Source organism: Primulina tabacum, chromosome 3, assembly GCF_025594145.1.
Source record: "Primulina tabacum isolate GXHZ01 chromosome 3, ASM2559414v2, whole genome shotgun sequence".
Lineage (NCBI taxonomy): Eukaryota > Viridiplantae > Streptophyta > Magnoliopsida > Lamiales > Gesneriaceae > Primulina > Primulina tabacum.
This window is the reverse complement of record NC_134552.1, coordinates 9716086-9736883: the sequence shown is the minus strand read 5'-3', so window position 1 is coordinate 9736883 and position 20798 is coordinate 9716086. Positions and strand designations below refer to the sequence as shown.

General features: G+C 35.2%; 3 protein-coding genes and 1 pseudogene across 11 annotated transcripts; 2 read left to right on the top strand and 2 right to left on the bottom strand.

Annotated features, from left to right (window-relative positions):
- Positions 1 to 157: 157 nt before the first annotated feature.
- On the bottom strand, positions 158 to 2819 carry LOC142540075 (protein CutA, chloroplastic). Of its 2 annotated transcripts, none has more exons than XM_075645968.1 (7): positions 2731 to 2819; positions 1680 to 1891; positions 1457 to 1572; positions 1015 to 1077; positions 788 to 819; positions 566 to 660; positions 158 to 367 (listed from the first exon to the last, which is right to left on the bottom strand). In XM_075645968.1, exons 2-7 carry the CDS (start codon positions 1847 to 1849, stop codon positions 271 to 273), a joined length of 573 nt encoding a protein of 190 aa, XP_075502083.1. In that variant the 5' UTR covers positions 1850 to 1891; positions 2731 to 2819; the 3' UTR covers positions 158 to 270. The 2 variants fall into 2 exon arrangements, with proteins under 2 accessions (XP_075502083.1, XP_075502084.1); XM_075645969.1 differs by lacking the exon at positions 2731 to 2819 and adding an exon at positions 1970 to 2014.
- LOC142538383 (zinc protease PQQL-like) lies at positions 2216 to 10374 on the top strand (annotated as a pseudogene).
- Positions 10375 to 12273: 1899 nt separating this feature from the next.
- Positions 12274 to 15958, top strand: LOC142540073 (uncharacterized). The gene is made up of 2 exons (XM_075645965.1): positions 12274 to 15065; positions 15149 to 15958. The coding sequence occupies exons 1-2, from the start codon at positions 12431 to 12433 to the stop codon at positions 15574 to 15576; spliced, it is 3063 nt and encodes a 1020-aa protein (XP_075502080.1). The 5' UTR covers positions 12274 to 12430; the 3' UTR covers positions 15577 to 15958.
- A 395-nt stretch (positions 15959 to 16353) lies between these two features.
- Positions 16354 to 20674, bottom strand: LOC142540072 (calmodulin-binding receptor-like cytoplasmic kinase 3). 8 transcript variants are annotated; one of them, XM_075645963.1, is made up of 9 exons: positions 20511 to 20674; positions 19976 to 20061; positions 19410 to 19822; positions 19026 to 19277; positions 18411 to 18694; positions 17779 to 17938; positions 17595 to 17687; positions 17194 to 17489; positions 16354 to 16831 (listed from the first exon to the last, which is right to left on the bottom strand). In XM_075645963.1, the coding sequence occupies exons 3-9, from the start codon at positions 19696 to 19698 to the stop codon at positions 16625 to 16627; spliced, it is 1581 nt and encodes a 526-aa protein (XP_075502078.1). In that variant the 5' UTR covers positions 19699 to 19822; positions 19976 to 20061; positions 20511 to 20674; the 3' UTR covers positions 16354 to 16624. The 8 variants fall into 8 exon arrangements, with proteins under 8 accessions (XP_075502078.1, XP_075502079.1, XP_075502072.1 ...); XM_075645964.1 differs by having other exon boundaries at positions 19976 to 20046; XM_075645957.1 differs by having other exon boundaries at positions 19410 to 20088.
- Between the last annotated feature and the right edge of the window lie 124 nt (positions 20675 to 20798).

Here is a 20798-nt window from a genome sequence, read left to right as displayed (position 1 = left end):
TTTTGATACTCCCAAATGAAGTAGAAGTCATAAGCAATACAAAATAATTCACAAGAAGCATTGTTAGAATTTGAAATGAGTTCTTGCCCTGCCCAAACCCATATTTTCCTTCACGAAGATGAAGATAGTCCATTTGTTCTACTAAAACAGGCTCACATATCAAAGTAGAACATAGTGAACAACATTCAAGCATCATTCTAGAGTATTTACAGAATAAACATGTGTTAAAAAATGTCTGCCAATCGAGAGATTCGTGTTTAAATTATAATCTCAAGAGTGTTCATCACTTCCCTTGGTGCTGTTTTTGAGCCACTCAAGATACTGGAGGTTGCCACCAGTTATGGGCAATGCAATTACTTCAGGCACCCTATGCACCAAAGTGATTCAAAAAAGAAAGAGAGCATAAAAATGTCAATAGATCATTTCCATACAAACAAATTTTTTTGAAGGGCTTTCTAAATAAATATTTTGAAGGGAAATGATATCATAAAAACAAAATTTTAGAATAGTTTACAACACATTTTATCAACATATGATGCCAAGGAAAATGAGGGTGGGTGCTTACTCATATTCATGATTTGCCTTCACATGCTCTGTTAAAGCTTCTAAAAGAGACTCCCTTGTCTTAATTATAAGCAACTCTTCAGAATCAGTTTGTATCTGCTCAACATACAAGCAAAACAAATATATATATATATATATATATATATATATATCTTCAATTCAGCCACACAACTTTTTTGCGTGGTGTACTACTTTATGATGCTGCTTCAAGATAAAATCTTACCTCTCCCTTCCACTCATAAATTGACTCAACGCCTGAACAGAAATCACAAAATATTGTTTAGTTTACAACCATTTAAAATCGCAACAAACAACCGTAATGTAAAAAAAGGTAGAAATCCAAACAGCGTAGGTTCACATATGAACTGAAAGCATAGAAGCCGAACATGTGAAGAAATTACACTATAATTAACAAAATGAGTGATATTGATCAATCCTAAAAGCACTAACCTGGTACTCGATTTACACATGCGGCAAGTCTTTCTCTCACTATGCTCTCCGCCAGTTTTTTCCCTGAACGAAGGGACAAGATAAGGAATGAGAATCAGACCTTGATACATGAAAATTAGTCTCAATCTCAAAACATAGAAGTATTAACTTTGGGTCATCCCTTTATTTTATGTCAACACAGCTTACTAGTGAGGGGGATGGAATGGATCATTGCTAGTCTAGATAGCAGGTCAATTATTTGCACAGGGTGTCTCGAGAAGCTTTGATATTAACAATCATAATTGTAGTTTTCTATTTACAGTAACTTGGTAGACACTATCGTGTTTAAAATGAAAGAGATAATACTTTGCTGAGAAAGACTATATCTATAGATTTTTATGTTTCATCCCAACATCCATTAATTGGAATTTACGTTTCATAAAAAAAAGAAAATTTAAATAACCTGCTTCTTTGTTAGGAACAGTAACATAGACCACAATAGCAGAGACAGTTGTGCTGCTTGTCTCCATTCTGATATTATGAACTTTCCTGCTCTGTGATTGTGTACCAAGTTTTGATCTGTAAAAATATTGAGTAAAATTCAGATGGCATATTCTCATTATCAAATCAGAAAATACCACAACTTTTTGTACAGAAAAAAAAAACAGCATTCAAGTAAAGTTTACCGCAAAAGAGGAACAAAAGGAAGAGATTGAGCACTACCCATTTTGGAGAAGAATGAAACAGAGGTGCAAATATTGGAAAGACCCAAACTAAGCACACAAAAAGCACCCACCAAAGGAAGGCGACGACGGACCACTATTGGGGGGATAATGGACGAAAACCTTAATGCCATGAGATTTTGCAACTTTGTTTGGCTTTATGGGATTACTATTACCTGACACCAATCATGCATTACACAAATCAGACCCTCAAGAAAAGAAAAAGAAAAGCTAATATTTTAGGTAGTTTGTACTAATGGTCGAGTGAGATTCCACAAGGCACCAGGCAAATGCAATTCAATACCACTTCTAAAATTAACAAAACCACATATCAGCCAAGGCAATAGCTTTATCAAGACAGCATTATTCCTGATCAATAATAAATAAAAATAACTGTGGATAAAATAAGTCTTGTGCCCGATTTACCAGTGATTATCCTAATCTAAAGCCAAGAAGATTTAGAAGTTAGAACCATTATTCAGAGAACTCTAGAGAAGGGGATGGGAGGAAATGCAAATCACCCACCTAATAATTGCACCGTTAGGGTAAGATATAAATAAATTTTCATCCCAGAATCAAAATTTTGGTTTCACACCGTTAGGGTAAGGTGTAAATTTATTTTCATCCCAGAATCAAAATCTTGATTTCATCCCAGTCCGCAATCACTAAATCTATAAAGTAACAGGTTTGCCCATAAGTAACAAAATCTATAAAAAGCCTTCGGAAGACACATATATACCAGCGATAATCAAAAGCCCTATTTTTTAAAGCTATTCGGTGATTAATTGAACAGCTGCAAATTTTATAACACTCCAATATCAAAATCATAAGCAGAGCTAATAACATCATAAATATCCTAAAAGCAATCAACTTCCGGAAAAAATCTTGCACGAAGATAAAGTAGTACAAATTCCCATGATTCCAAAACAACGTAATTTTTTTCAAAAATACCACATTTAATATAACGTTATGAAGATTTTTAGCAGACAAGGGAGAAGAAGATGATGAATTTCACCTTTTGTTGCCGCAGCACTGTGAGCTCTGGTGGTAATCGGCTGCTGCACTAAAATTTCATATATTAATGAATATTAGAGGTTTTTTTTTTTTAATAGATTCCAACGTACTTTTTGAAATTTTTTATTATTGTTATTATTATTACTAATAAAATAATAATTTTTATTACAAATTATTATTATTTCACTCACTAAAGAAACTGCAAATAACAATCATTACATTTTTTTTAAATATATTCTAACATAAAAAATTATTGAGTATGAATTATTAAAAAATAAAAAATAAAATGTGATACCAAAATTTTCAGTTTTGCATGTAATTAACATAAACTAACTTTAAAAAAATATAAAATGATACTCATTGTGATACAATTTTTAACAAAAATATTTTTAACAGTGTATAAAGAATGATATTTTAAAAATTAAATGTAAATAAAAATTTTAAAGATAAGAAAAAAAATGATTTCATGGAAGAGAAAAAAAAATTTAATGCTTAAATACTTATAAACTCTAAAAAAAACCATTGATTCTCATAGATTAAATATATAATATCTAAATATATATTTTCTCACATTTTTTAATTTGTTTCACATTTATCTGATATATATGCATATTATTATTATATTGTACCTTAAATAAAATTATCTATTATTCACTTCCTAGTTTTATAATAAAATAAACATTTTTAAAAAATTAAATAAATGACATATACTTAGTACCTATGCCAAATGAATGAATAGTACATGTTAAGCACTATGGATGACCACTTTTGATCTATATATATATTTTATTTTTTTCAAAAATAATATATAAAAAAATGTATTTGAGTTGTGGAATAAAAATTTATCAAACATATGAAAGAAATCCAAGTCAAAACTATATCTAAGATTTTGTATTACATCACCACTGCGAATGTAACAATTCACACACACTACCTAGTGAACTAATTGAATGTGTTATTTGGACAAATAGATCATTAATTTATTGAGTCCATGTGATTGATAAGATAAATAATATATTCTTTTGACATACAATCAACAGATACATAAAAAAACATATACCAAGTAATTATTTTAAATAAATTTCATACATCTATCAATTTTTTTACATTCGTATCATTTAATCGTCTTATTTTACTAACCATCGAAAGGAGACATTTTAAGAAATTTGATGCCGTTTTTTTTTTCCGTTTTCGTCCCTTACATGTTCCGACTATTCGTTTTAAGTTCTTTCAACATTTGATGAACTCGTTTCGAGTTTAATTCAGAACCACCGAACTTAATATTTATTCATTAAACTTCGTTCTTTGTTTCACCGTGGGAGTTCAGTTCTGAGGCAGAGGGCTCGTTTCATTTACATACTTTGTGGCATATTCTGTGTTTAATTATTTGAAACACTGTCACATCTTTTGTAGCACAGGTTCGTATATCAGCTAGTGACTTGGAAAAGGAAAGGGGAGCTGTCGTGGAAGAGTATCCAGGGCCGGAATGCTAATGGAAGGATGCAAGATGCACGTTGGGTTCTCATGATGGAGGGCTCAAAATTAAAGCCTTTTCTATGTCTGGATTTATCATAACACGGACTTAGGCTATTAGTTCCTTAATCATCATTCCGTTTTTTATGGCGGGCATAATCACCTTGTCTGGTAGAAGTATGCAGAGCGTTTACCAGTTGGACTAGAAAAGGTGATTCACACAGTTTCCCCTGAGATTGTAAAGAAGTTCTATAAGAATTGGTACGAAATACAGAATATGGCTGTGCTTGCTGTTGGAGGTTTTCCTGATACACAGGTTAGATGTTTCTTAAACAGACAATTTTTTTTTTTTTTGGAAATATTTGTTGGAAATTTTAATAAAATTTAGAGTTTGAATGAAAGTTATGAGTCATAAACGTGGGAGTGTCTTTTGGCTGTCCACGTTCTTGAGTTGATTGTGGCTCATTATTGTGGAGTGTCTTTTGACTTTCCACATTCTTGAGTTACTTGAAGACCTTTGGTTCTTCATATTCTTGAGTTAATGAGAATATTAAATTGATTTAATTAATCTTCCATGACTCTTGGTGTGCATTTTGGGGCTTATATATAGTGGGTTCATTTTCTCATATCATGTACATGAAAATCTTTTCTTTTTCAAGTATTCTCTTGCATTTCATATTGTTATCTTTCCATTTGGCCTCCGTTAAATCTCGGTGATAAAGTAAAGGTACGTTTTCAGTTCGCCGTAGTAGTGTCTCGTGCTAAGTCACTGCTGGTTGTTCCGTTGTATCCTAGGAAACAGATGTCCAAGACGATCCTCGAAGCACATACAGGAGGGGACGGATCTGTTTTAAGGAAACTGTACATGCTACAGGCCTCGGTTTGGTTTTGTTTTCTTTTACACAATAGTCATACTGTAAACATCACACTTGTTTCGATTATTGTTTTATCTCTACAAGTTCGTTTATTCGCTACTGTTTTTAGCAATTTTATCTAACAATATTACCTTTGCAGTCATGTTAATTGGCTGCTTTGCTACTTTTCCATGGTAGACAGTTGAGTTGATAAAGACTCACTTTGAAGACAAAATTCCAGATGTTGGTCCTACAGTCATGACACGCTTTACAGTACCTTCACATGAGTTGCCATGCTTTTCAATCTTCGTGGAATCTGAAGCAGCTGGGGTCAGAATATGGATCCTTTCTTGATCCACTTCTGCAGTTTTCGATTCCACTGCATTTAGCCTGATATTGTTATCATAATTGTGACAGTCTGCAGTGATGATCACTTGCTAGATTTTGATCGATGAGCTGAAAAATGTGAAGGATTACCGGAATTTACTATCTGAATCCATGTTTTTTCAAGCTCTGAACCAAAGGTTCTTTAAATTATCTCGTAAGAAGGATCCACCATACTTTTCATGCTCAGCTGCTGCAGATGTTCTGGTTCATTAAACAAAGGCCTAGATAATGACTTCATCCTGGAAACAAATGGGATCATTGAAGCATTGGAATCAATGCTGACGAGCAACTTAGTTGTCCAGATCCCTCATGCATCTATTTTAGGTTGCAAGGGTTCGAACACGTGGATTTTCTGAACATGAAATATCTTTTTGCCCGTTCTTTTTTATTGTTGGAGATTGAATCTGCATATCTAGAGAGAGATCAAATGCAATCCACCAATTTACGAGATGAATAAATGCAAGTGAGTCATGTTATCTGACTCACCACCACTTCCACTCTTTAGTTTTTGCATTATTTAAAGTTCCATTTTGAGTATACAAACAAACTCTTGTGTCATGTCGACCTTCCTATTTTGTTTGCAGCATTTTATTCGAAATGAGCCTGTTGTCGGGATTGAGCGCGAGGCTCGACTTCACGAAACTCTTTTACCTTGTGAGCATTTGACAACTCTTTAATTCTGGGCTTGTAAATAGCATAATGTTGCAACATTGACTTGTTTTATTACGTGATGGTAGATGTATCGGCTTCTGAGGTATCCAAATATGCAGAGAGTTTTCGTACATCATGTAGCTGTGTTATAAAACAATTAGCCTCAATCAACTGCTACAGTGGATGATTTGCGAAATTTGTTTCTCAGCTCAATTCTTTTGAGGAAGGTCAAAGCATTTCTCTTTGGGATGAAGAAAACATCCAGAGGAAATTGTTGGGGCAAAGCCAACTTCAAGGCAAGCTTAAAACCCCTTAGCAGCGAAGCAGGATGTTCCTAGAGCTTGTAGTCCAAGTTAAGTAGCTCCTTTTTTCTACTGATTCATAAGTGGTTCCAATACCCCTGCTCATATATCTTATAGGAGAAAGTGTTCTCATGAGTACATCGTACATAGGAGATGCAGCAACTTGGCAATTTACAGTTTCACAATTGTTTGATTTTAGATTTTTACTTTTTCCAGTCATGTGGCACATCAGTTTGAATATCCTGGCATCGGCGCAACTGAGTTTATCCTTTCTAACAAAATGCATATTTGCTATAAATGCACAGACTTCTTCCTTGACGACGAGGTAGCGTTACTTTTGCTTGAACTGTGTTTCAAGCTGCATAAATAATAGAATACAATTTAGCTGTTTGAGCCTGTGCCTTGTGGATGTAGGTCTTCATAATTGAATTATCTGTACTTTATCATGTGTGTTTCTCTCTTCATATCTTCCAATTTAAAATTTAACAGTTGTGTATTTAAATGATGCAAGATTGAATCTTGGGATTTATTATACCTGAAACACTCTATAGGCCATAACAGGGAAATTAAATAAATATTTACATTGGAGCTAAAAGTGATGGATTATTTGAGAATATGCAGCTCTAAAATGTTTGCAATTAACTACTCGTCAATAGGTTCTATTCACAGGTTTCTCGTTTGGGGGTCAATCTGAACTCCAAGATTGTGAATATTTCTCGTGTTCAAAGGGTCCAACTATTGCCGGAGAAATTGGTGTTTTTGGATATAGACCTCCAGTGCTTATGGATATGTTTGCTGGTAAAAAAGCTGAAGTTGGCACCAAACTGGGAGCATATGCGAAGTTTTTCTTGTGATTGCTCTCCTTCAGACTTGGAAACTGCACTTCAGGTATATATCTGTTGAATAAAATGCCTATCACACAACCTTTTCTTCCTTTCTATTTCTGCAGACCATAACTCATGTTGTTAATGTGGATGTTCTTTCGGGAGATTTTTTTACTTTCTGATTAATCAGTGTTAGATTATATCTTCACCATATCGTTGCTAGCATTTTATAGGCTTTCAGTATGACATGTCATGGAAAAGCAAAATACTACTCTTACATTTAACGAAATTATATTTTCTCTCATGACATTGCAAATCGTATTTTCTGTTGATTTTTGTTTTCAAACTTGGAAGTAGTGAAAACTCATATTGCTGAAAAATTTCTCATTATTATATTTTCTTTATTTTTCCTTTTTGTATTTGCTCAAGATATTTAGTTCATATATTGAGTTTGCTGAAGTTGCTGACCCTACAGAAAGAATGATATTAATCTACTGTTTTTCACCACTTCTGTGAAGCGAAAAAGTTGTTCATGCTCTTGTAGTATTTTTAAGTGCCTTGCTCTGCTTGCTTAGGCCTTTTTCATTTTTACACTTGGCTTCCTTTGATTGGCCTTTTGTTTCGCTCGTAGTAGTTTTATCAACTGCTGATTCTTCATGTGTAGGTAATGTCCAGATAATATTCCTCAGTGTAAATGTTCCTAATTTCTCTCTTCCAGTTGGTCTATCAACTCTTCATGACTAACCTAGAACCCAGTGAAGGAGATGTTATGCAAATTGCAGAAGAATCTGTACGAGCTCAAGAGAGAGATCCTTTTAATGCATTTACAAATCGCGTGAAGGAGCTAAACTATGGAAGTTCATATTTTTTCAGAGTAAGCTAGCTAAACTTGTTTGGTTTCTAAATTATTCAATATTCCCTAAACATTACATATCAGTTTATGTTTCCTTTCAGCCAATTAAAATTGGTGACCTTCAAAAAGTTGATCCATTCAAATCATGTGAATATTTTAGCAACTGTTTTAATGATCCATTCACTTTTACAGTTGTTCTTGTTGGAAAAATTGACCCTACAATTGCTTGCCCTCTGATTTTGGAGAATTTGGTCAGTGCTGGAGGTCCCTATTAGCCTTTCTTGGTGATATGGATATCTTGACATACAGGCTTTTGTCTTTTTACACAGGGTAGGTATAATACATATTCATTCTATGAATAATTTCTTTTACAATAAGTAATTTGATTGGATTTTGGTTGGGAAGTGGGAACTAACCATTTTAAGATTTATCCTCGTCTTTATTTACCTTCAAATCGATACTTCATTTATTATTTTCCATGTTACCTGCAGAGAAGTAGTTCATAGTCCCATGGTGGAAGCCCAGTGCTCCGTCCAGCTGTGCTTTCCCATTGAGCTCAATGATGATAACATGGTAATGATGTACCCTTATAATGTCATTTTGATCTATCTAGGAATTGAGACCTCTTGTATTTTTCCCAACTCACTAATTATGTTTACTTCTACATATACTGCAGATGGAAGATGTTCATTTAGTTGCATTCATGAGCAAGCTTCTGGAAACAAAAATATTACAAGTCCTCTGGTTTAAGCTTTGCCAGGTTTTATTGTATTTATTCTTCTCCGAGTTCTTTATTCAATGTGGGTGTGTCATGGTGCCAATCTTTCAATAAAATAATGTATATCTCAGATCTACTCTGCTGGAGTTTCTGTCTTCCTGGCTGGTAACAAACCTTCAAGAGTTAGTAACATTCGTGGTGACATAAGCTTTGATTTTTCTTGTGATCCTGACATTTCTTCAACACTGGTGAGCTTCTTCCATTTCAATGATTTGCTTCAATTTTAAGCTGATATCTGATATTGCAATTCAATACACAGGTCAATCTTGCCTTGGATGAAATATTGCAACTTCGAGAAAAGGGACCATCTATTGATGATGTGTTGATTATCCTCGAAATTGAACAAAGGGCCCATGAAAATGGATTACAGGGTACTTGTTTTCTAAAAGTATTGCATAGATTATGCTTATATTCCATATGGTTGCTTTCTTGAATGACAATGAAAATATCCAAGTTTATGAATTTTCCATGCTGTGTGTTTACACAAATTCTTGTTATCTTAGAACTATTATTGGCTGGAGAGGATTCTTCTCAGCTATCAGTCAAGGCTTTATTCTGGTGATGTGAGTGGTTCGTTTGAGATTAAATACACTGTTCTATTTTATCTCTCTTTGGAAGCTACTGTTTCAAGTTGGTATTGGTAAACTCAATTTTTTTTGTTTCTTAGATATTGTATGTTGTTGACTGTGGATTACGTCTCTTGTTTAGATAATCTAGCAAAACTTTTTATGCTAAATAAGTATATTTGTGATGAACACGATGTAATCATTATTCATTTTTTACTCGTCCCATTGTTGAGCAAAATTGGCACTGTGATCGTCACCTCTGGATTCTAAACTGTAAATGTGTACGCACCTGCGTTTAATACTATTTTTTTCTCACATATCATCTTGACCTCTGACATTCACATGCATATGAACTCGTACTTTGTGACTGAGGTCTTGCATTGATACAGCTTTATTGAATTTATTGTTGTTTTTTCTGTGTGCTTGCAATGTTGAAAGATTGCCATTTTCTATTGTGCTCGGAACTACAATTGTGGTCTGTAACTCTTAGTTTTCGCCTTTTCGGGCATCCATGGTTTGATGATCCAATGTCTCTTGGTGGTTTAGATCTATCATGTAAGTAAGTTCTCTTTTCTTTTTTACATATCAATAATCTTGAGGTAGGAAACGATCCCCTCAAACTCGTGTATACGGGTTACGTTCTGCCTAACCCTCTGCTACTAAGCAGTTGATTTTTTACCATAAAAAACTTGGCAGTTCAGTTGAGAAATTTGAGTGTCAACAGACTTAATACTTTTGGAGTCAGCTAGAGTTTCAAATATCCTCTTAGGGAAAAAATTTATGAGCAGTTGCATGTGATCTCCTCCAATTCATTATGTAAAATAAACACATGAATAAAATATAAAATAAGTGTGTGCTGTTTCCTTCTTCCCATCACCCATGATTGCCATTTGATGGAATACTACTTTTTTCTAAACAATTAATCTCCAAGTTATTTTTTTTTTCTGGTTAATCTTACTTACAGCTTCAAGATGAGGGTCGTACCAGAGTAAGAAACACCTCGAGTCCTTTAACAGCCCAATCAGCATTGCAAAGGATTATACCTTTTCCTTGTACAAAGCAGTATACAGTAGTGATTCTAATGCCTCAGACATCTCGATTTAAGTGGATAAAATCGTTCATCCATTCTGTCCCCACTAATTATTGTAGGGATGTCAAGTCAGTGCTGTTACATTCATTATACTATTCTTCTAATTCAACACGTTAATATTGGAACTTGGACCTAACTCAATCTCAATAACTCAAACAATACTCAACCCGGATCTCATGTTAGTTGTCCAACATCGGTTGGATAAAATACATGGGAGTTGTATACATGGTCTTGGACAATTCTCCCCATTGAGCTAGCTTTTGAGGTTGAATTAGGTTCAAGTTTAAATCTAACACAACAACAACAGATTCTGAAGTTCCATTTGTTCCATATATTTTTTTCTGTATTTGTTTTTTACTGTAATCAAATAAAATCTTTAGCATGACTCGTTTTCCCAATCTGATACTGATTTTTTATTCCATGGCGTAGAAATTATTAAACTATTGAATTAGTTAAAAATTCAAGTAGTTTGAAAATGCGATTCATCAGATGTTTGGATTCGTTCATTCAATCCATTTTCTCTTGATATCACAATCCCTTTCTGGAAGATAGTGGACAAGTGAAAAATTGGACAAACGTAAGACATTACGTCAGCCTTATTTATCTTTATTTTTCCAATAAAATAATACTCAAGTTCCATGCATTTTGTTTAGAAAATCAAAGTATTTCTTCCAAGTATTTAATTTTTTTTTTTTGTAAAATTTTTGGGCCACCATGATTGGTCAAAGTCAATCTTTTAATTTAACATTAACGGTCTTCGGTCAATAAAGGCAACCTAATTTCTAAAATCTACTTCTTTTAACGTTTCGTGTGTTGTTTTGTGAATATCGTTGGCCTGCTGCAAATTCCACTCGTTCCATGAGACCGGTCAATTTTACTGATATTCATCGTAAAAAATAATATGTTTAGTATAAAAAATAATATTTTTTCGTGGATGACCCAAATAAGAGATTTATCTCACAAAATACGATCCGTGAGGTCGTTTCACATGAGTTTTTGCTTTTTTTAAAAAAATTACTCTAACATGCCTTCAAGTTCTGTTTTAGAACTATAGTTTTCCAAGTAAGAAAATAACTCAAAATCAACACTACTACAAAGTCCATGTAAATTTATGTGTACAAAAATAATCTTTTGTTTCACTCTAAATTTAAAAATACTTATACGGCATCTTAATTATCAGTTATCTTTGAAAAGTTATTTTTGAAATAGTTTGTCAAATATAATTTTGCCTTTCTTACGATTAATGTGGTTCATGTTAATTAATTGAAATGTCAAAAAAAGGGGGAAACAAAATTCACCTATAAATTAAAATCCGAAAAGAAAGTTGAAGACTTCACGTAAATCACCTTGTAATGCTCCCGTAGACTTTGAGAGGGTACTGGGTACTACTATTTTTTTTTTAATTTTAAATTCGAATTCTAAAAAATATCTTGTTTAAAGTGCTTTAGTAAATAATTGATAATTAAAATGTTTTAAAAAGTTTACAAATTATAAACACTAAAATATATATTTTGTATCAATTACTTATAGTTTATTCGACATCAAAATCCTAATTTTGAGACGATGTTCAAGAGTTAGACACCAATTATATAATATAACAAACTCATCTCATCTCAAAAATAAAAATGAAATTGGGTTTCTTTGAATTCCTTGATTTTTTAAAATATATGGCCTTATTTATTATTAACAAATCAGTATAATATGAATAAAACTTTCTAGAATAAAAATGGATATTATGTAATTTATCCAAATCTAAACTGTAATGACAAGGTTGTTTGAACTTTCAAACAAGGTTTTCCAAGTCAAACAGTGATATCCTTTAATTTTTCCCGACTTCATTCCCGCAATATTACTTCTTCCATCTTCGTCTTCTCCCTCTCAAAACTCTTCAACTACACATGCACTGTAAATTCACCTCAAAAAATGACCAAAACAACCCTATCACCTTCCCATATCCACCTCCTCTCTACTCTTATCTTCCTCCTCTTCGCTCTACCCTTCGATGGAAACGCGCAAAATTCTGATCCCAATCAAGAACTTAACACATTGCTTCAACTGAAACAAAACTGGTCCAATCCCCCTTCCCTTAGTCACTGGACACCCTCATCGGACCACTGCACCTGGTCTGAAATCACTTGCACCAATGGCTCCGTCACGAAACTAGAGATCAAGAATCGAACTATCGTCGGGACAATCCCTGCATTCATATGCGACCTTAGTAGCCTCACGTATCTTAATCTTCTACTCAACTCTTTCTCTGGCTATTTCCCTGATGCTCTTTACAGTTGTTCCAATCTTGAGTATTTAGACCTCTCTAATAACTCATTCTTTGGAGCAATACCTGATGATATTAACCGGCTCTCGCCTCGGCTTCAGTACTTAGACTTAGGATACAACCATTTCAGTGGCGATATCCCTTCAGCCATTGGGAGCCTCACAAGTCTTACAACTCTTCATCTCTATGGAAACTTGTTTAATGGTTCTTTGCCACAAGGTATTGGCGACCTGTCGAATCTTGAAGAGCTTGACTTGAGTCTTAATGGGTTTTTACCACAAAGAATCCCGTCAAGTTTCACTCAGTTAAAGAAACTGAAGAATTTCTGGATGACAGAAGCAAACTTGATCGGAGAAATCCCTCAAAGTATTGGGAACATGTCAGCTCTGGAGTTTCTTGACTTATCTGTTAATGGCTTGAATGGTAGCATACCAGATGATCTCTTTCTTCTTGACAGTTTAACAAATTTGTTTCTTTTCAAAAATGGATTGTCTGGTTCCATTCCTCGGAGGATTGAATGTTTGAACATGCAGGTTCTTGATCTTTCAAGCAATAAATTGACAGGGACAATACCGGATGATTTTGTAAAGTTAAATAACCTTACTGGTTTGGCTTTGTTTTACAATCAATTATCTGGTGAAATACCACCAAGTATTGGTAGATTGCCCAAGCTTATGGATTTCAAGCTGTTCAGCAATAATCTATCAGGCGAATTGCCTCCAGATTTTGGACGATACTCGATGCTCAGAAAATTTGAAGTATTTGAAAACCACTTTGTTGGTAAATTGCCCGAATATCTGTGTGATAAGAAGGTACTTTTAGGGGTGTCTGCCTATAATAATAACTTGTCCGGTGAATTACCTCAGTCTCTGGGTGATTGCAACAGTTTGAAAGCTGTTGGCGTTCATGAAAACAGTCTTTCTGGTGAAATCCCAGATGGGTTATGGACATCATTAGATTTGTCACTGTTGACGCTAAATGACAACCATTTCACTGGTCAGCTCCCGACTAAAATCAGCCCTCAATTATCGTTGCTCGATCTGGAGAACAATCAGTTTTCCGGTCCAATTCCAACTGAAATATCTTCATGGGAGAATTTGAGGGAGTTTAAAGCAAGTAACAACTTGTTGAGTGGTGTGATTCCTCAAGAATTGACTGGTCTTCAGTTTCTCGCGACTCTTTCGTTGGATGGAAATGAGCTTTCTGGCTATCTCCCATCAAATATGATCTCTTGGAAGTCTCTGACACTCCTGAATCTCAGCGGAAACCAGCTCTCTGGTGAAATCCCTGAATCACTAGGTTTTTTGCCACTATTATTGGACTTGGACTTGTCAAGAAACAAATTTTCGGGGAAAATCCCACCTGAAATTGGACGTTTGAAGTTAACTTCACTCAACCTCTCATCCAATCAGCTCTATGGAGAAATTCCAGACGAGTTTGAAAATGCAGCTTTTGACAGCAGTTTCTTGAACAACACCGGACTTTGCGCAAATAACCCTTCACTAGGTCTCAGCCAATGTAATAGTCAGACCAAAAAGTCGAAAAAAATTTCATCTCATTTTGTTGCTGCATTCTCAAGTATAGCAGCACTTGCACTCCTCGTGGCTATCTTGTACGCTTTCTTTTTGTTCAGAAGTTATCAAAAGAGAAAGGATATATCAGATTCGACTTGGAAACTCACCTCATTCCAGAGGTTAAGCTTCACGGAAAGAAACATATTATCTAGCTTGACAGATAACAATCTAATTGGAAGTGGAGGGTCTGGGAAAGTCTATCGTGTTCCCATTCGTCAATCAGGTGAGTTTGTTGCGGTTAAGAAGATATGGGATACAACGAAGTTGGATCAGAAACTCGAAAAAGAATTCTTAGCAGAAGTTAAGATACTTGGCTCGATTAAACACTCCAACATAGTGAAACTACTCTGCTGCATCTCGAGTGAGGAATCAAAACTTCTCGTTTATGAGTACATGGAAAATTGTAGCCTGGATAGATGGCTTCATGGAAAAAAGAGACGTTATTCTTCCTCAGATTCAGTTCATCATGTGGTATTGGACTGGCCTAAGAGGCTACATATTGCCATTGGAGCTGCTCAAGGTCTATTCTACATGCACCACGCGTGTTCACCGCCTATCATCCATCGAGATGTGAAATCAAGTAACATCTTACTAGATTCAGAATTCAATGCAAAGATTGCAGATTTTGGTCTAGCAAGAACGTTGATGAAGAATTCTGAGCCGAACACCATGTCAGCTGTAGCTGGCTCCATTGGATATATCGCTCCAGGTACTCATTTTCTTCGGCTTTCTCAAAAAAAATTTCCTTACAAAAGTTCCTTTTAAAAATCAGCTGTTCACAAAAAATTTCAGAGTACCCTCAAACGAGAAGAGTGAATGAAAAGATCGACGTATTCAGCTTTGGAGTCATCCTACTTGAACTGGTATCAGGGAGGGAAGCTCACAATGGAGATGAGACCACGTCTCTAGTTGAATGGACTTGGCGGCACATTCAAGAAGGTAAAAATTTAGCCGATGCAGTGGATGAGGATATAAAGGAGGCTCAGTACATGGAGGAAATCGTCTGTGTGCTTAAACTGGGGATTATCTGTACTGGTAGTGTTCCCTCGAACAGGCCAAATATGAGGGATGCTCTGCAAATATTGCTCCGGTGTAGCCAAAAGAGTCCACCCAGAGAGAAGAAAAACATAAATGGATATGATATTGCTCCACTTCTCCACAACAGAAAGCCAGAGAGGTCACTCGAGCACAATGACTCTTTGTTTGCATCGATAGTTTGAGGATCCAAGAACTCAGGAAAGTGGGCAAAACGATTTGATTGGCAACTCACAACTCATTGGATTTTAGAGAGTTCTGACTTGAGAGAGGGCTCTACTTGTTACGGTATTAGAGCTGTTAGAATTCTTGAAATGGATACATGGCATAGTGCCATAGTGCTTTCAACCTTAGATTCCCTATTTCGTTCTCCTGTAGTAGTGCATTAGTAGATCACAGCTCATAGCAATGAAATTATAGGGTGTTTGTTTGTTTGTTTGTATGTACATGCTCGCTCGCAAGACTCGTATACTTCTAAAATTATTTTTATTTCAATAATATATGGTAACTGATCTAGCAATATACGGATTATACCAATGTGGTAGCTACAAGGATGGATGTTTATATGTATACAAATTGGTTGGTTCAGAAGAAATAGTTTTGCTTTATGTCTGACATCTCGTGCTTGATTCATACACTAACCGTACATGGGTATGATTTATTCACAACCCTGACTTTGAGACAAAAGTTAAAATATTTATTCAATAATTGTAAACGAGTTACATGTATTTTTTCACGTTATCCAATATATCATCACATAAAAAAATGACAGCACTCCCCTTGTAACAATTGGATAGGCTCTTAGATTAAAAAATGATATGATAGCCCTTATAATCATTCAATCACCTTTGACCCAAAGGCAGCGTCGAACTAACCACACGAGTGTCAGCCAAAAAAGGCATGAATGATATACAAATATTTTTTTTCCAAAACATATACGGTTGATTTCTCCCCAAAAGGCAAAGCAACCAAAACCCCAAACTTTCACCACAACAAGATGCGAGTACATTAAACTAGATAAACATATACAAATCTTGGAAACCGTCATTTTTTATAAAGACAACGTGAACAATAAACAATTCAGTACTAAGATTTTAAAACTGCCATCCACGTGATCTATAAATCTGAAATCTGAAAAAATGATACAACCTCTGAATATAATCTCCTATCAAACAAGGACAACTGAGTATACAACATGAGCACTGAGTATCTTACTTTAGGACATCTCGATATCTATCTCCTTTCATTTCTCAAGTAGTCCATCCTAATTCCCCACAGCTGCTCCCCGACTATTTTCATATCTGGACGATCAGCTCGTGTGGGCGCTGCACAATCAATGGCCAAGCTGAACATTTTCGCCAGTATTTCATCATCTACATTTTCATTCATCAAAGGGTCTAACAAATCCGAAAATTTTCCTTCGTTGTATTTCTTGAAAGCCTGCACAACATTCATTCCAAGTAATGAGTTCAGCAAACAAGATCCAAGTTGTTCAGGTTAAAAACCATGAAATTTTTTTGCGATAAATAAATAAATTTAGCAGGCAAACAATTTTGAATTTCTTTAAAAGTTTGACTTCAAGATCTTATTATTAAAGCAAATTAAAGAAGCGAGTCAGATTTATTCCACTTCGGTTAGTTTCAGATGTTCTTAAGCATAGGAGATATTGTAAGAAGTCAGACCACATTGTTGAAAGTTAACACTTCAAATATTTATGGCGTCCAAAAGGGCAAAATCAAGAAAATTGTGTTTTGCACAATGATTATGGCAAATAACCAAGTCAGGTACAGAGAGAAGCTTACCCATCTAATCATCACCCTCTCCTCAGGTGGTCTCTTCAAGTCCACAGGTCGACGACCAGTTAAAATTTCTAATAACAATATCCCAAATGAGTAAACATCGCTTTTGGTTGTGAGTTGATTTGTTCTCATATACTCAGGATCAAGGTAACCAACAGTTCCTTTTACTTTGGTTGATACATGCGATTTGTCCGAGTCTTCTCCCAGCTTGGCAAATCCAAAATCTGCAACCTTGGCTCTCACACTCTCAGTCAACAGAATATTTGAGGACTTGACATCTCTGTGGATAATTTGCTTCTCTACATTAAAGTAAACAATAATTAACCAGATAATACGTTTCATTTTCTTTTTCAAATATATAAGGAGGTTCCGAAACAAACACACCATGTAGAAATGGTTGTTACCAGAATACAAATGGAGATATGTCAGGCCGTGAGCAACATCAATCAAAATTTCAAGCCGCTGATTAAAATCCAATATCTTCCCTCCTTTAAGACCTACCAAGTAAATATTAGCACAAAAACTGCATTATATTTCTGTAACTACAAAAGGAATATTGGCGACATTGTAGGATCTAAAAAGCTTTACCATCAAGATGTTCTCTAAGTGTACCATTTGGCACATATTCTGTGATAATCAATCGTTCATTCCCTTTTTCAACATAGCCAAGTAGCTTGACTAGATTTCGGTGATCAATTTTTGCCAAAAGCTCAATTTCACTCCTAAACTCACTCTGCAGAGCTTCAACCTGTTGCATCATTTGTTTTCAAGCCAAAAAGAAAAAAAGATATCAGATAGAGGATCATAGCTAAGACATATTTTATTGGCAATTTTTTTATATATCTATTTACTCATCACTAGACATACATGAGGGGGTAAAAAATTACTTTGAACATCATCCATACGAAAGTTGATACGTATCAACTATAAACAGATAGCATTTGAAATAATAGCAAAGGGTTGTCCAGCCCCAGGTGAAATAAGTGATGTCCAAATAAATACAGCTAATGATCTATACATGTAGGGAGTGGGGATGGAATTCTGGACCAATAAATTCACAGAGAAAGAAATCAGTAAATTTCCATAACAGACTCCTCTTCACCACCCACATTGAGAACATGCCTTTCAGCAATTACTGTTATGATTATTTACTGTAGCGAAAACATGATTCAAGCAGATGGCTCAAAATTAGGTTAATATAGAGATAAGTAAATCTGTACCTTTCTTGCTCGTTTGATGGCAACAACCTGGCCATTCGGTAGCTCAGCCTTGTAGACCGTTCCAAACCCTCCTTCACCTATCCTCAAAGTTCGTGAGAAATTTTTTGTTGCCCTGGCAACTTGGCTCATATTTAGATGGACAGATCCAAGCCTATTAAGTTTTGGTGACATGGAAAATCTCAATGGACTGGGCGGCACTCTCAATGGACTGGGCGGTACTCTCAGTGGACTTCCTGGAAACTTTTCAAACATGGGATTCCTTTCTAAAGATGAAACTGAATCAACTGCAGGGATAGAGAAAACCATGTAAGGTGTGGAGAAATTATTATTTCACCAAAAGTGCTGTGCATCTGAGTACATGCACAAACACACAGACAAGCGAGATTTTATGAGCGGCTTATATATGTGAAATGCCAAATGGACAACTCGTTGATCGTGTGCAGGCAGCTCCAAAAAATTTCCAAACGAGTAAAAAGGACTTCCAAGACTAAAAATGATTGTCCAATCCAATGACCAATTTAACTGTCATTAAACTGGATTTATGAAGGCAAGAAGATTCAATTTACAACAAAGCAATGTAAAGACTGGATAATTAAAAAAACTGATTCTACTCACTTGAATTAGGCTCCTCTGAGAGCACGGTGTGTCCGGTTTCCCTTTTCCTTGCTTGGAAGCATGGGCAAACTAAGGCACAACTTAAAACAAAGAAAACAGGCAATGCCATGGCTAGCATTCTGGGATTCAATAGAGAAATTTCAGTGTGATTATCTTTACCATGCTGAGATGTTTTATTGTTATCATGTCCACCACTTTCTTCTCTAACCACAGTTTTTAAAATTTTTCTTCCCACGTGCGAATTCAACTTTTCTGGGATACAGTAGATATAAGACCGGCTTTACAACAGTGATAGTTTTATCAAATCTAATAAATGAGATTATGAACGGTAAATAAAATTCACTAATGAAAAAAAATAAGTGAAAATTGTAAGATGGTGCATACCTACTGCAAAATCCAACTCACAATACTGTTTTCCAATATTTCTTGTAAAGAAGCAATGTCTCGTATAATCGTCTTCCAGAGCATCACAGAATACATATCTGTCCACCAATTTCCCATCTACAAAAAACAATTCATGGCCAAAATCACCTGAGTGTCTAACATGGAATTTTCCACATGCCTTCCGCTGCTTCGAAAACTCCGAAGCAGATATTATGGGAGATTTTACCAGCACAAGTAGACTTAAAAAAATTAATGCAATTTTCAGCGAAGAGTTGCATAAAGATTCCATATTTCAAACGCAACGATAGAAGAGGCATCCTCGGCTATGAATCTCCAAAAGTAAGCAGGACATTAGACAAGATACAGTTGGGCAATCCAAAGATATGCAGCGGTCGGATCACATATGCTTTACCCTATTTACAGTAATCAAGCCAGCCAGATTCAGGAACAATCTCAAAATGTAACTGTCAATTCAACTTCAAAATCTCCACAAACTGATCCCAGACTGATGAAGCGAAAGATGAAATCGGCACCTCAAATTTCCAAATCACTTCCAATTTTCTTACATTACAGTTGAAGCAAAAGTGTGATAGCTCAAAACGGGAATTAAAATCTTCTCCCTTGACCTCAAGTTTCCCTTCAAACAAACAAACTAAAAAGGATGTCAGGGGTCAAGCAGCTGCGACAAAAGGGAACATTTGAACCTCAGAAACCAAAAAACATCAATTCACAATAAACTTCAGGATACTCATGGAAAAGCCAGACCAAAACAGATATTATCTCGATCAGACTTTTAATTCATTATCCAGGAACTATGAAGATCCTGCCACACGCCTTGACTGACCAATACCATACTAAAGGCCAACCCCCAAATCACACCACGCCCTCTAAACTTTAGATATCATGAGACTCGCAAATTAATTTTAATCCCCTCAAAAGAAAAAAAAAACTAGCACAAACCCACCAAAGGCTAATAAACATATACTAGAACCCAACGAAGACAACTTCCAGATACGCTCTTATCTTAATTCCAAATATATATCCAAGAACAAATACCAACATATATCTATCAGGGAAATTTAGACAGGTCATCAATCAAACCTGAGTAAAGGTGGCTGCTGATAGCTGTGGACGTGTATTTTAGTGTGTATTTTCAATGGTCGCAGTGAAATATTGAAGAAGAATAAAAGGAAAGTTCGAAGAGACCGGCTTCAGATTGAAGAATCTTGCAAAATTTGTGGGCTCCGTTGTGGAAAGTGAACACATTTGGTTTCGCCTTTTCATTTTTACCTTCTTGGGTTCTATATATAACACGCCAGCGGTTACTGGGGTCCACGGTAATAGACCATATAAATTATTTCCTTACATATATACCATAAATTTAATTCA